This window comes from Silurus aristotelis (genome assembly GCF_946808225.1).
Source record: "Silurus aristotelis genome assembly, chromosome: 11".
Classification (NCBI taxonomy): domain Eukaryota; kingdom Metazoa; phylum Chordata; class Actinopteri; order Siluriformes; family Siluridae; genus Silurus; species Silurus aristotelis.
The window spans coordinates 14372606-14386356 of NC_139584.1; the positions used below are offsets into that span (position 1 = coordinate 14372606).

At 42.2% G+C, this 13751-nt stretch overlaps 1 protein-coding gene across 1 annotated transcript in view; it reads right to left on the bottom strand.

The window, feature by feature from the left end:
• Positions 1 to 13751, bottom strand: part of ptch1 (patched 1) — a 47350-nt gene that overhangs the window by 19037 nt on the left and 14562 nt on the right. The window contains exons 9-15 of the mRNA XM_083553617.1: positions 13118 to 13249; positions 12871 to 13026; positions 12681 to 12779; positions 9090 to 9215; positions 4645 to 4763; positions 3241 to 3625; positions 2227 to 2536 (exon numbers count right to left, since the gene is read on the bottom strand). Coding sequence (XP_083409743.1) covers positions 2227 to 2536; positions 3241 to 3625; positions 4645 to 4763; positions 9090 to 9215; positions 12681 to 12779; positions 12871 to 13026; positions 13118 to 13249 — 1327 coding nt within the window. The remainder of the gene's footprint in view (positions 1 to 2226; positions 2537 to 3240; positions 3626 to 4644; positions 4764 to 9089; positions 9216 to 12680; positions 12780 to 12870; positions 13027 to 13117; positions 13250 to 13751) is intronic.

Below are 13751 nucleotides of genomic sequence, written 5' to 3' on the forward strand. Positions count from 1 at the left end.
AAAAAACTATTATTTTCAAGAATCTTAAAATAAATATAAATTATATTAAAATCTTTCCATATATTTCCAATCTGCATCTAAAAAAAAAAATGAGTGGAATATTCGGGAAACAAACGTACTAATGCCTAGAATACATGCATAAGATCTGGAAAGATCCCTGGCTGCGCGAACTTGACAACCCCTACACAAACAAACCATGAATCCACATTGTAACCGAACATATTATTAGTATGGTGGAGGTAGCATCAAGGTCTGGGGCTGCATGAGTGCTGATGGTACTGGGGAGCGGCAGTTTGTTTAGGAAAACATTGATTCCAACATGTACTGTGACATTCTGAAGCAGAACATGATGACATTAGAAACTGGGCTGAATGGCAGTTTTCCAACATAATAATGACTGCGAACACACCACCAAGATTACAACTGCCTTGCTGAGGAAGCTGAATGTGAAGCTGATGGAGTGGCCAACTATGTCTCCAGGCCTGAACTCTATTGAGCACCTGTGGGGAATCTTCAAGCGGACGATGGAGAAGCAGCATGTGTCTAACATCCCGCAGCTCCGTGATGTCATTATGGAAGAATGGAAGAGGATCCCAGCAACAATCTGTGCAGCTTTGGTGAACTTCATGCCCAGGAGGATTAAGGCAGTGCTACATAAAATACTGACACTTTGGATAGTTTTGACATTTTCACTTACGGTTTACTCACTTTTGTTGCCAGCTAATTAAACAATAATGGTTGTATGTTGAGTTATTATTAGAGGACAGTGAATCTATACTGCTGTACAAGCTGCACACTGACTACTGTAAAATATATTCAAGTTTCATTTCTAAAGTATTATCCCTTGAGAATATGGTTCCTAAAATGTGAGGGGTGTACTCACTTTTGTGAGTTACAGTATATATACACACAATAATGATCATATAGTATACAATAGATCAAGAATGTGCATGTTATTATGTATAATAATGTGCGGGAAGGTGCAATTGTGCAACAGGGAAATTAGTTTTATTTAAATTGTTATTATTTTATGTTAAATATCAATAAAAACACTTTGAACAACAAAAATCAAACTTGCTACAGAAAACTTGCAGTAAACTGAATGTCTCTGAATCTCACTTGCATCAAACATAGATTTATTTGAACAGCTTACACTTATACACATACTCATCCCACCACTATCATATTTTTTGCTTCCCTTACGCTTGCTTGAATTGTCCAACAAGGTTATTAACACTGTCTCTGACTGCCTTTACTCTGCACTTAAACACACTCATACATACACGCCCTTACTGTGCAGCCAATGGAAACATGGCCACAAATAAAAAAATAATAATAATTAAAAAAAAAACGCTCCACAGTAGGACCATAAAGAAGGGATTCAATCTTGGTAGCAAAGCTGGACCCAGCGACTCCCTGCATGTCAGCAAATAAATTGGGATGCAATTTAGGCTTATAGCAAACAAAAGGGGGGTTTACACTTCCAGACAAGGCATTAACACGGGGACACTGACTCAACTGAGAAAGATGGAGAGACAGTGAGAAAGAAAGTGAAAACAGACCTGAATGGGGTTTTTACATAGAATACATCCCACCCAGGATTACCCGGACTTCCAGCGTGCGTGCTGCGGAGCATTTCTACGCATCGCAGCAGCTGTACAGACATGCCCTCAATCTCTCTAAAAATTTACTTTTATTTAAGTCACCTTCCTCTATTCAATACCTGGCTTTCTTCTCCTGGTACTGTAATTTCGAATTTCCCGTTAATGAAAAGCCCCCTCTTTTCACTCTTCCTCTCTGGAATGTTAATCTGCCTTGGTAAGTCATTAAATGTGTTATGGCTTAGAGGCTTCGGAGAGGGATTTATATTTGTGAAAAACAGATGAGCTAATCATGGCAGACTGATAGAGGGATTCTTTAAAGAGACACACACACACCCACACAAAATGAGAGCGCATCTGGATTCTGAACTGTCAGTTATTAATGAGTAGCCCGACCCGTTTAGACGGTGAGTGATCTCGACGCTGACTGATGCTGACTGAGAATGGCGTCCAAGAAAGATGCAACTAATTGCGATGACTTCAGCGAAACACATGTCTACAAACAGCAAGTAAAGCAATGGCAACCGAACTGAGATTTTACACACAAACCACACCTTAATGCTCAACAGTCGAGTTGAGTTACGGTATGCAATATTCGCGGTGGACACGCGTTCTGTGCCGTTACCTTGCAGCCAGTCACGAAAGTAGTGGAGCCACATGAGAGGCAGGTGTCCCCGTTCGTCACGGAGCACGTATCCGACCGTGCCGAAGCGCTGGTGGAGCTCGTAGAGCAGAGGCTGGGCCTGGGCGTAGTCTGCACGTTGTGTCACCACGTACATGTTGTAGAAGGAGAAGTAGTGGAACTGCGCACCCAGGAAGTCGTACTCGGCCGTCTCGCGCGGTACAATGTCTGTCAGCTCGAGGCCATCCCGTACCCGTGTGGTGCCGTACAGACTGACACACAGCAGTGCCAGGAAGAGCACAATCACCACCACCTGGGACCACACACAGACAAACACACACACACACACACACAGTGATGAGTCACATTTTGGCTAGAAACAGAGCTCCGGTCTTTATGACTGCCCCTCTGACACAGAAGGTGTCTGTGGTTTTTGTAAAAGGTTTTTATTTAGAGCAAAGCGGTTGCACAAGTGCTAAATCCTTCAGCTGCTTTCCATTCACCTCTGTCCTTCTATCCTTCTCTGCAGTAGATTAAGTCCGACCTGGCAAGAAATTCTCACTTAATACATCCAGGCTCAGTGACTGCCAAGGGTCTCTGGACTCGACCGAGGGAAGTTCACAATCAAGTCCAAATACCCAGAGAGTGCACATTCTTGTTCTGTTTGTTTATTTTGAGTCTTTTCCATATATATTTATTTGGAGCGGGTTAAAAAAAAAAGCAGAATCGTGGAATGGTTTACGCAAGAAAGAAAAAGAGAGAAAAAAGTGGGGGGTCCTGAAGAACACGCCTCAACCCCCGTGCTCAGAGAAATCACAGAGGGAAAATTTGCTTCTCAGATATCACAACTTGGAGGGAAGTTGAGGTCGGCGATTATTACACTGGGCCCAACAGTGGCTGTTTCGGATGTTGATCTCTCAATGTTCTGGTCGATCGAACTAATACACTTTGCTTTAACTAAACTTTTCTGGATGGGAATTGCTAAGAACTAACAGGGTGTCTTTGTGTTCTCTTTACCTTTGTGGTGGGCTGCAGCAGAAAGGGCGCGTAGTGCTTTTCTGCAAACGACGCAAAGGTCCAGCGAGAACAGGATGGCTCTGTGTGCCCTGATGCCACCTCGCCGGACTGGTTCAGGAGGTCTCGTGTGGAGCTGGTGTTGTTGTTGTTGTTGTTGTTGTGGTTGGGATGGAGGGGCTGCACGGAGATACGGGAGCGCGGCTCGGCGGTGGTGTAGTAGGCTTGCGTGCGCGGGTCGTACTCGGTGCGCAGCTGCACCGTCGACTGCATGGTGATGTGTGTGTGCTGAGAGAAGCCGTGGCTGCTGTAGGAGGGAGGAGGTGTGCAGTGGCCTACATCGCCCAGCGCCTGGGGCTCCAGCTGGATTACACGGTTAGAGCACGGGCTGAAAGAGAGCGAGGCGAGACGAGGTAAATCACAATCAGTGCCAAGGAATGTCGTGCTTCTGAACGTGTCTCATTGGCTTATCGGCTGGTCAAACCTCTAGGATTTGAAAGCGATAAAGTGTACAAACACACAATGCTGTATTATGTGTCTTGGATACATGATAGTCTGTGTGTGTGTGTGTGTGTGTGTGTTCGTATGTTTTGTTTTTTTTCAAGATAGCAGGCAAAAATACGGTTTTCCTCTCACATGTAGCACAGATGTGTTTTGCAAGTCAGTCTGAGCACCAAATTTGACATTAAATCGAACATTTTAAACTCTGATACAAATGATGAGGTTTGTGTGTGTGAGTTTCCACCGCATCCGGCTTTCATTTATACACATTTGCGCTGAAAGAATTTGCTATTGTGAGCAGTAAGTGAAAAGTGATGGCAACCGACAGTAACAAGCTATGGCTACCGATTGGGAGGCAAGCGTTTCAAGGAAAACTCGAGGCTTCAGGTTCAATTTCCTGAATGAGCTCGGGAGCACGGTGGAGGATTTTCGAGCGGAGGCAAAAAAAAAAAAGAAAATCGTGGGTTTATCTTTCCCTCTTTCCAGCACTGTGTACTGAGAAATGAAAGCAGCATGAAGAAAATGCTTCGAGCAGCTATTACATGAGGGTCGGGCCCCCAGAGATTGATAACTACAAACTCACACCGAGGATTACAACACCACGCCATAGCGTGAAGCAGTAACTCATACCATACCCCCCAAACACATACACACAAGCACCTCAAACATATCTACACAAGTATACAAGCTTACAAACAATACACTACGCACAAAAGAAGCTATTAAACCTGACTGTGTGTAGCTGTGGGTGCTTGTGTGTTTTTCTGTAGCTGTCTAACAGAACCACTGCCTCATGAGACTGAGAGATTTATGGAGAGATGTCATGGAAGTGACATTTTACCCCCATAAACATGTGCCTATGTGTGTGTGTGTGTGTGTGTATGTGTGTGTGGGTGTGTGTGTTACCTGATGAAACAGCAGAAGATGTCAAAGCGGCGATCTTCTCTGCGATACAAGTCCATGCTGAGTATAGCGGGAAAGATGAGCAGCACCATGGCGAAGTTAAACACCACCACAACTGCAGCCTAAGACACACACACACACACACACACACACACACACACACACACACACACACACACACACACACACACACACACACACACACACACACAGTACAACATGTTAAATCAACTCAAACACACAAATAATAGAACATGCTGCCTGGTGATGCCCAAACCGAACTGCACAGATTAAACAAATTAGGTTTCGGCTTCAAACATCGAGAGAGTTTTAAGAGTAATGATGTTTTCATTTGCCAACTAAGCCCAAGACAATGAAATACAACTCACAGGTCTCGAGATACACGTACAAAATACGGGTTTCTCACTAAATCCAGCTCAAAACAACCAGACAATCAAAATCTACCGTTTTTCTCTCAATAAATTCATACACAGCCTATTATGATGATGTTGTACATAAAAATATGTAAAGAAAGAAGCTTTTAATGAACATTTTTTACGTGCATGAATAAATCAAACCCCTCTTCCCCCAAGCACACACACAAACACACACACACATGATCTGACTATAAGTCGACTATAGTCAAGACATTTCTTGTAACGTCTATGTAAATCCTTAGTCGGGGACACCCCTCATGATTAGTAATTTATGGTGAAAACATACGTTTACACAACTGATATTAACACTGTAACACGGAATGACAGCATCCCAGCTCACAGAAAATGATAGTTTATTATAAATTTCTTTTTATGAAAGTGTATTTTTCTTGTTAGTTGTGTAAACATTACATGTTTTTGTGTTAAATATTTCAGGAGTTTAAGTTGTATTAACATTTATACATAAATACATTATACATCTATATATATATATATATACATTTTGATCATTTTCTTTATATTGGAGGGAAATGTTTTGAGAGATAGAGAGAGGGAGAGAAAGAAGGAATACTTTAAAAGAAGAGGAAAGTTGCTTTCTGTGCACGCAAAGAGGTAAAGCTGGTGAAGAACCTCAAGTGACACGAAAGACAGAAGGAAAGAAAAAGCAGGAAAGAGAGAGATAAAGAGAGAGAGAGAGAGAGAGAGAGAGAGAGAGAGAGAGAGAGAGAGAGAGAGAGAGGGAGAGAGAGAAAGGGCATGTCTGGTCTGGTCAGCTTGTGTGGGTTTTTGTGTTTTTCGTTCTTTGGGTGGAGGCTGGCTCTGTGTTCAGCTGCCAGACCACACAGAGTGCAGCAGCTCAGTACAGCCTGGAGGTGCTGAGAGAGGCCTGTACTTCCACACACACACACACAACACACACACACACACACACACACACACACACACACACACACACACTCACTCCCACACTCCCACACACGCACAAACGATGTCTTCTTGTGTTTGCGTGTCTTTAAGGAGCTGAAATGATATGTGTGTGAGTGCTGTGCATGAGTGATGTGTGTGTTCTGTGATGAAAAAGTGAGTGCACAAATGACTGCTGAAGGCATCCAGCAAAGAGACGGAAAATAAAGAGGGCGTGTGTGTCTGCAGGGGAATTAAGCTACAGAAGAGAGTCTGTGAAGACTTCTACACACACACACACACACACACACACACACACACACACACACACACACACACACACACGCACACAGCTTGCCACAAGCTGCAAACTTTGACTGCAGTATCTGTAGACTTTTGCCTAAATCTAATTTCTCTCACACACTTGCACACACACACACACACACACACACACACACACACACACACACCCCCTAACATACTAACCAGATAACTACCAATATTTATTCCACAAAATACATTTCACTCTTCAAATAATGTTGCCACACTGCACCTGCTTTAATCACGGAAAATCCACTAATAAATAGATAGATAGATAGATAGATAGATAGATAGATAGATAGATAGATAGATAGATAGATAGATAGATAGATAGATAGATAGGTAGATAGGTAGATAGGTAGATAGATAGGTAGATGCCTTCAAATAAAACAGCAGAGATGAAAGCAGCTGGATTTTAGACTTTCATCTGTATTCTCATTTACATTTTACATACATGTATTTAGATAAGGGCCTTGCTCAAGAGCTCTGCAGTGGCAGGATAGTGGTGCTGAAATTTGGGCTTGTGACCTTCCGGTCCAAGGGCCTACGCCTTAACCACTGAGTCACCACCTTCTCTCACCTTTCATTCATTCATTTATTCATTCATTCAAATAATTGTGTGAAATTAGAAAGGAGCACAAACTAGCCACATTTTTACTAATTGGTCTCAGGCTTCTGGATCCTATTGTACTCCCTTACAATCATTAATCTACATCAACACAAAGCATTAATTCAGAATGGAAAGAGTGCGAAGAAAAAAAATAATCCAGGTTTTATCTTGCGCATCTGCACGGCGGGAAACAGATAAGCACAAAAAAATGCCAGGCGAGAAATACAGAAAGCTATCGCGTAAAGAAATGTAATACAGGAAGGATGCAGAATCCACTGTTTTGACTCTGGGTTCATCTGAGCAATCAGAACACACACACTGGCATGTGAGGAGCGCTGGGAAAAGTAAAAAAAAAACAGTGCGTTCTTAGATATGTATTTGTTTCTTGGTTTCTCTCCAGTATGCAGGTGAAGTGAAGGGTAGAAAGAGATAGAGAGAGAGAGAGAAAGAAAGAGAGAGAGAGAGAGAGAGAGAGAGAGAGAGAGAGAGAGAGAGAGAGAGAGAGAGAGAGAGAGAGAGAGAGAGAGAGAGATCTTTAAATCTTTTGGAGGCTGTCTGGCCTGAGACCAGTGTGTGTATGTTTTGTGTGCTGCTGAATAGCTGCCAGCTGGACTGTAGTGCAAACAGTGTAAACAGTGCGGCGTTTGACAGACGGTGTGCGATCCATCCATCGGCAGATGCTAATACCAGATACAGTCTGTGTGTGTTATTTAACCGCAGTTATCCGGTCTTCATGCACTGCATTATAATGACTGACAATGCACTATAATAGGAGATCACTATTTTAAGGAGCACTGTCTGGCAGGTAGGTGCTTCCATGTGACACATTTTTTTTTTATATAGCCCACAGAAGGTGTTCCTCCAGGTGGCGTAACTGAATGAAAGCTATCAGTGATTTAGAGTGATTTATATATATATATATATATATATATATATATATATATATATATATATATATATATATATATATATATATACTGACATGACGTATACAACTATATCAGCATACAACAGACAAATTAGCTTGCTACAGCTATACAGTCGATCATTCCAGATTTATATACTCAACGAGCTCATCTGTTATGAGCGATTCCTCATGATGTGGTGCTTCAAACCACAACAAAAAGACAGCCCAGCTCATTAATGCTCCACACTTGGATACATTATATTGACAAACGTTTGTGGACACCTGACAATAAGATTCCTATGTCTGAGTGTGTTTGTAGAGATCCTCTGACACGAGAGCATTTTCAAAGCTCTATAGCAGGCCACTCAAGATCTTCCACCCCAAGTGAAAGAAAAGCCACATCTAAAAAAGTGTCCCAATATTTATTTTTCATATAGAGTATGGAGTCTTCTTTTCTCCTGACCTGCTTTTTTTTTCCCTTTGGCCTGAAAAGAAAAAGGTTAACTCATGCAGCTGTACTAGAAATACCTGAGTTAACAAAAGGTCAGTCAGATACACGCCGGCTATGTGAAAACCCTGCATCGATTTGAGCTGCATATTTTCCAGCTGTTATGTAGTGTGGTCTGCTTCACCTATTCCCCTTCAGTTAAAAGCTGCTCGGCCCAGATCCTGCACCACTTCCACAACACAAATCAACTCCAGCTGTTTAAAATCACATGCACACACACAATAACCCTGCCAGACCTGAGCCTCTAACAACCTCCCACACAGAGACCACAGAGCACCGCCCAACCCCCACCCCAACCCTCCTTCCACCTCAGGATTGAGTTACGTGTACTCAGGCTACAATGTGGACGCACAGGGGCCGTACCACTAATCAAACCTGGTGTGTGTGTGTGTGTGTGTGTGTGTGTGTGTGTGTGGGGGGGGGGGGGGGGGGGGGGGGGGGGGTTATGGGCTTTGCCAGCCCTTGACCTGTCACACGCTCCATTTGATGAATGAAATCAATAAAAGTCACCTGGAGAAAGCTGGTGCCAATGAAGTAGAAGGCCTCACAAACGCAGGCAAGCGGACACAGGAAACACTAATAGGTTTAATAGTGATAGGAAACCTCCTGTGTAACTGACTTTTAAATACCCAGGAATCCTTTCAACACACACACACACACACACACACACACACACACACACACACACACACACACAAACACACACACACACACACACACACACACACACACAAAAAAATCACACACGCCAATTGGACATACCTGTAGAGAGAACGCCCGGAGTGCTGGAATGGGAATGAGTGCAGCCATGAAGAAAGCAGTGATGTTACTGATGGAGGTCAAAGCCACGCTGGCCCCTGTTCTCTTCAAACACTCGCCTGTACGGTCCTGCAGTGTACAGAAACACACTGTGTAAAGCTTGAGCTCAAAAAGCGTAAATGCATCATGGTAAAAGGGTTAATAAATAAGAGGAGTATCAAAAACACACTAAACTCAACAGGTCTCAGTGAACTACATAAGCTAGTATTTCAAATAATCATTGACTCAAATATATCTTTCGTCTAACTGCTTTTCAGACAACATTTTGTAATATTACAATGTCGATGTTACAATGTTACTGTAATTTACTTAAAAACTTAACTTAACTAAAAAAAAAAAAAAAAAAGAGTTTCCCTGTACTTTTTCCATGTTGTTTTTCTTTTACTTCTTGTGTCTTTCCCGTGTTTTGACATGCCTTTCAATGGTCACGCTCTTACATTAACAATAAATTCGTGTTATATTGTTATTACTGTGTATAAATGCATGCTGTCTGAGTTTTTTCAGTATCTGTGCATTATCAATGTTCCGCTGTCAAAGCTGGGGGTTTTTGTGTCGACGGCAGCACAGTTATACTTGTTTTTTTTTAGTAAAATGCTTGAATCTTTCAGTCTTTGACAGCTCTCACGTTGCCATCATTCAAAGTTCGGTCCATGCAAATATGCAGTTTCTAAGACGTGTGCATCAGGACTGCATTCCCATGAGAAGTTCTAACTTTTATGTAGATGGTTAGAAATGCAGATCAGAGAGCAAAAATAAATAAATAAATAAATTAAAAAAGGGGGGGGGGGGGAGAATTACACAGCCAGTGTGAGTGCATATTTAGCAACAGCAAACAATGCCTTATTTAATTATTTATTCCAGAAAGAAGAAAAACAAGAGGCTTGAGCATTTTGCCTTCCATCAGTCACGCTTTCACAGGTTCAATTGGAGTTCATTTGAACTCAGCTTGAAAGATCTTTTTTTTCCCCCCATGTTCAGGCTGATCTCCTGGCTTGTTATGGCCTAAGCAGTGGTCTGAAAACAGCAGGAGAAAACAGTCCCTCACACAGCGCTATATGGTGAGGAGAAACAGCTTGTTATACACAGTATCTTTATAATCTGCTGAATTATGAGCAGAAAAGTATCCACCCTTGAAGCCAAAGAGCACTTTGGGGGTTTTGTCCTCAAATACATTCCTCTGTCTCGGTACGTCCGGTTTTAAAAATAGAAAACAATTAGCTTTTCCTTCATAAATAAATAGACATCTAGCGTTTGTATTTTTTATTTACAAAAATCGTTTGCCATTTCTAATAATCCTGCATAACAAAAACCTGCTCACACACAGCAAAGCCTATGTTTCTGCCCAATGTAACTGTTTAATCTGATCAGCTACATAATGAGCATGAAGCATCCGCAAAGGTTTGCCAAAAAAGGGAGGGAAGGGTCGAGAGCTCCTCTCGTCAGGCACAAAACATGCCGGCACATAACTTAGCAATCCTACATAAGCTTATTTGGCACGTCTTCCTCCTCATGTCATCTCGGGGAGTTTTTCCTTTCCTTTTCTTTCGTGGGTTTTTTTTTTTTTTTTTGCTCATTAGGGCTCTAAATCTACATCCGGATTACTGTAGAGCTACTTTGTGACAGTGTCTGATGTTCAAAGTACTATACAAATAAAACTGAATGGAAATTGAATAGAAGTGATCCTCAAAGTTATCTTTTGGTCCTTTCTTCTGCCCTCATTTTTGGACTTTCCTTAATTTTGTATTTTATTTTACTTTTTTCGGTTGAAGTATAAAGCCAGGCACTGTGTGGTTCAAACACCCATGTATATGAGTTAATTCCGGTTATATTATTAATCCACCCTACAGCAGCAGTATTCCTAACTAATGTTATGATATGATATAATGTTATGATGTGCTCTGGCAAATAACGCTTAATAGGATAATATCCGTTATTGACCCTACAGTAACTTCGAAAGCCAATGTCAATTCTCCTAACTTCCTTTAGACAAGGCCTTCGTGAAAGGTGTGTTATTTATGTGGTGCGCTGCTGAGGGATACTTTATCTTTCCTTGTTTAAGCCCTTTTAGCTGCTAGTTCCACAAGAGAGCGCCTGCAATCACTGAACCTGCCATGACAACTTAATGAGCTGAAGTCCTGATGAAAAGCTTTTCCGTTCTAATCCACTATTATGTGGCTTTTTTTCAGCAGGAGTGCAAAAAAAAAGAGAGATTTATTTCCCTCCCACTCCTTGTACCGTGCTCACACAGAAACATTTCCATCTAACACAGGAGATAGCCATTTAAACAGTCAGCTTGGGACCACCGAAATGCAGTTGGCTCATTGTCTTGTTAGGATAAGCTCTTGTTTTTTCTTCAGGAAGCTATTCAGATTGTTACCCGGGATAAGAGTGTTCCAAAACTCCACCTCCACACACACACACACACACACACACACACACACACACACACACACACACACACTGACATGGAGTGGCTAAAAGAACTAATAAGTGTATGTAAAAAAGTGTGTGTGTGTGTGTGTGTGTGTGTGTGTGTGAGAGAGAGAGAGCGACTGTTTGGAGGGGGTTTCTGATTATGCAGGCTTTGAGTAAAGCACTGAGAATGTTCTGGACCACACAACGTGTGATTAAAGTCAGAATGACTCTGCTCTTCTCCCACAGCGTATTGTTTACTCTCTCTTCAAAAGCGCTGTGCTGTGCTGCACTGCACATCTGCACACAAACACAAGCAAACACTTGCCCTCTCGCCACCATCGACCTGAACAGTCACGCACCTACCTCTCGCCCTGCAACCCATTCACGCTCAAAAACATGCTACTTTATGATTGCTCAGCTCAGGGGAACGATCTGCTCAGTCCAGCCCCCTTTTTCATAAATCGCAAAAAGATCCATCGTTTCATCAAAAGTTGCCAGATAGTTTAAAAGGGATGAGGGAGGATTTTCACACACTTTGCTACTTGAGAACATTCAACGTATAGGTACGTTGCTATATTTATATATATATATATATCGATATAACGAGCAGTCTGAAGCTGCCGCACAATTTCCTTTACAAAAGTTGGAAGACACAAACAGATAAGCATCTGCCCTCACATTCTGCTGCGAGCGTATGTGTGTGTGCCATCACCATCCCTGAAGCCCTTTGTGCACCCACACACATCTTGTATTGGCCCCCAGGAGTCACTGTGTGATGCCGGTGCACATCAAAGCTGAGCGAGGGCGGGGGGGGGGGGGGGTTGAACTTACATCACAGGCTGAAACAGGTATGCGCATTCCGTTACGTGAGGGAGAGCATGAGGGCAAAAAGAGGTTGTAGCAACTCTGATACAGCCTGACCCCTAGAAAACAAGGCAGCCCTCCTTTTCTGCACATTATTTTGTCTTGACACTATATACGGTATAAAGTGATGTACAGGAAAAAGTTATAACCAACAACAGATTAGCAAAAGAGAGATGTTGGTGGTGAAGTGAGGATTATGAGAGACTGAGAGTAAAACAAAGAGAGATAGAGAGGTGACAGAGAGGGCTTAGTCACCTCAAATGGGATTCTTCTGTTCTGGCCAGTTTCGCTGAAAGCATGAGCGAGAAGAAAGACATCATCCACTCCAACGCCAAGAGCAAGGAATGGCAGCACCTATGCGCACACACACACACGGGAAATGCTAGAAATCGAAAGTCTTTTCCTCAGCTCCTAAACATCTTTGTGCATAACTGTAATGTCGTACCTGAGTGGTAGCAGCGTTAAAGGTCATGCCAATGAGAGAACAGAGACCAAGTCCGGCAGCGACAGACAGAGTGACCAGCAGCACTCCAGCCAGCCCCACCGCTCCCTGGGATTTGGCACAGTCCCAGCGTAGCATGGTCAGGCACGCGTAGGCAAGCTGCGACAAGTAGCAAAAAAAAAAAGCTATTAGTATTTATTAATAATGAAATTGTAATTAATTATCAATAAGTGTAACAACACTTGGGTACCATTAACAGGTAACCACTGGCGATCCGGATCCCGCTGACGCTTGAGAAGGATTTAAGGATGTCCTCTAGAGTAGTGGTGGTAAACGTCAGTACTTTCTGAGAGGAGTTGATAGACACACTCTGCTGGACCACCTTAAGACGGGGACATACACAAGGATAAAAAGAAAAAAATAAAGGACAAACCTTCAAGATGACCTGGATCATATCATACCATACACTTACATTGTTTTCTGTGATGCGTCTTACTGTTACTGTCTATTGCAGCACATCCTATTACCGTTGCACAAATTACAACATTCTACCTCACGGTGCCTTTTTGCATTATTATGGTCACTTTCAAATAATACCTTTCGGTGTTTATCTTTACAAATTTGCACCATATTTTGTATACATACTGTATATTAGATTTATTAATATACATTGCTATTTGTAATTCTGGTTAAATGCTAACTGCATTTCATTGGCCCTGTACTTGTACTCTGCAAAATGACAATAAATTCAAATCAAATCCAAACGAATCTAATAATGTAATGACTCGGAAACTTGACATATACAGCCTACGTTCTGAACTACAATGAAGAACAGTTTTGTGTCGACCCTTTTTTGTAACTGTGAACAATTAGTACGAAAATTT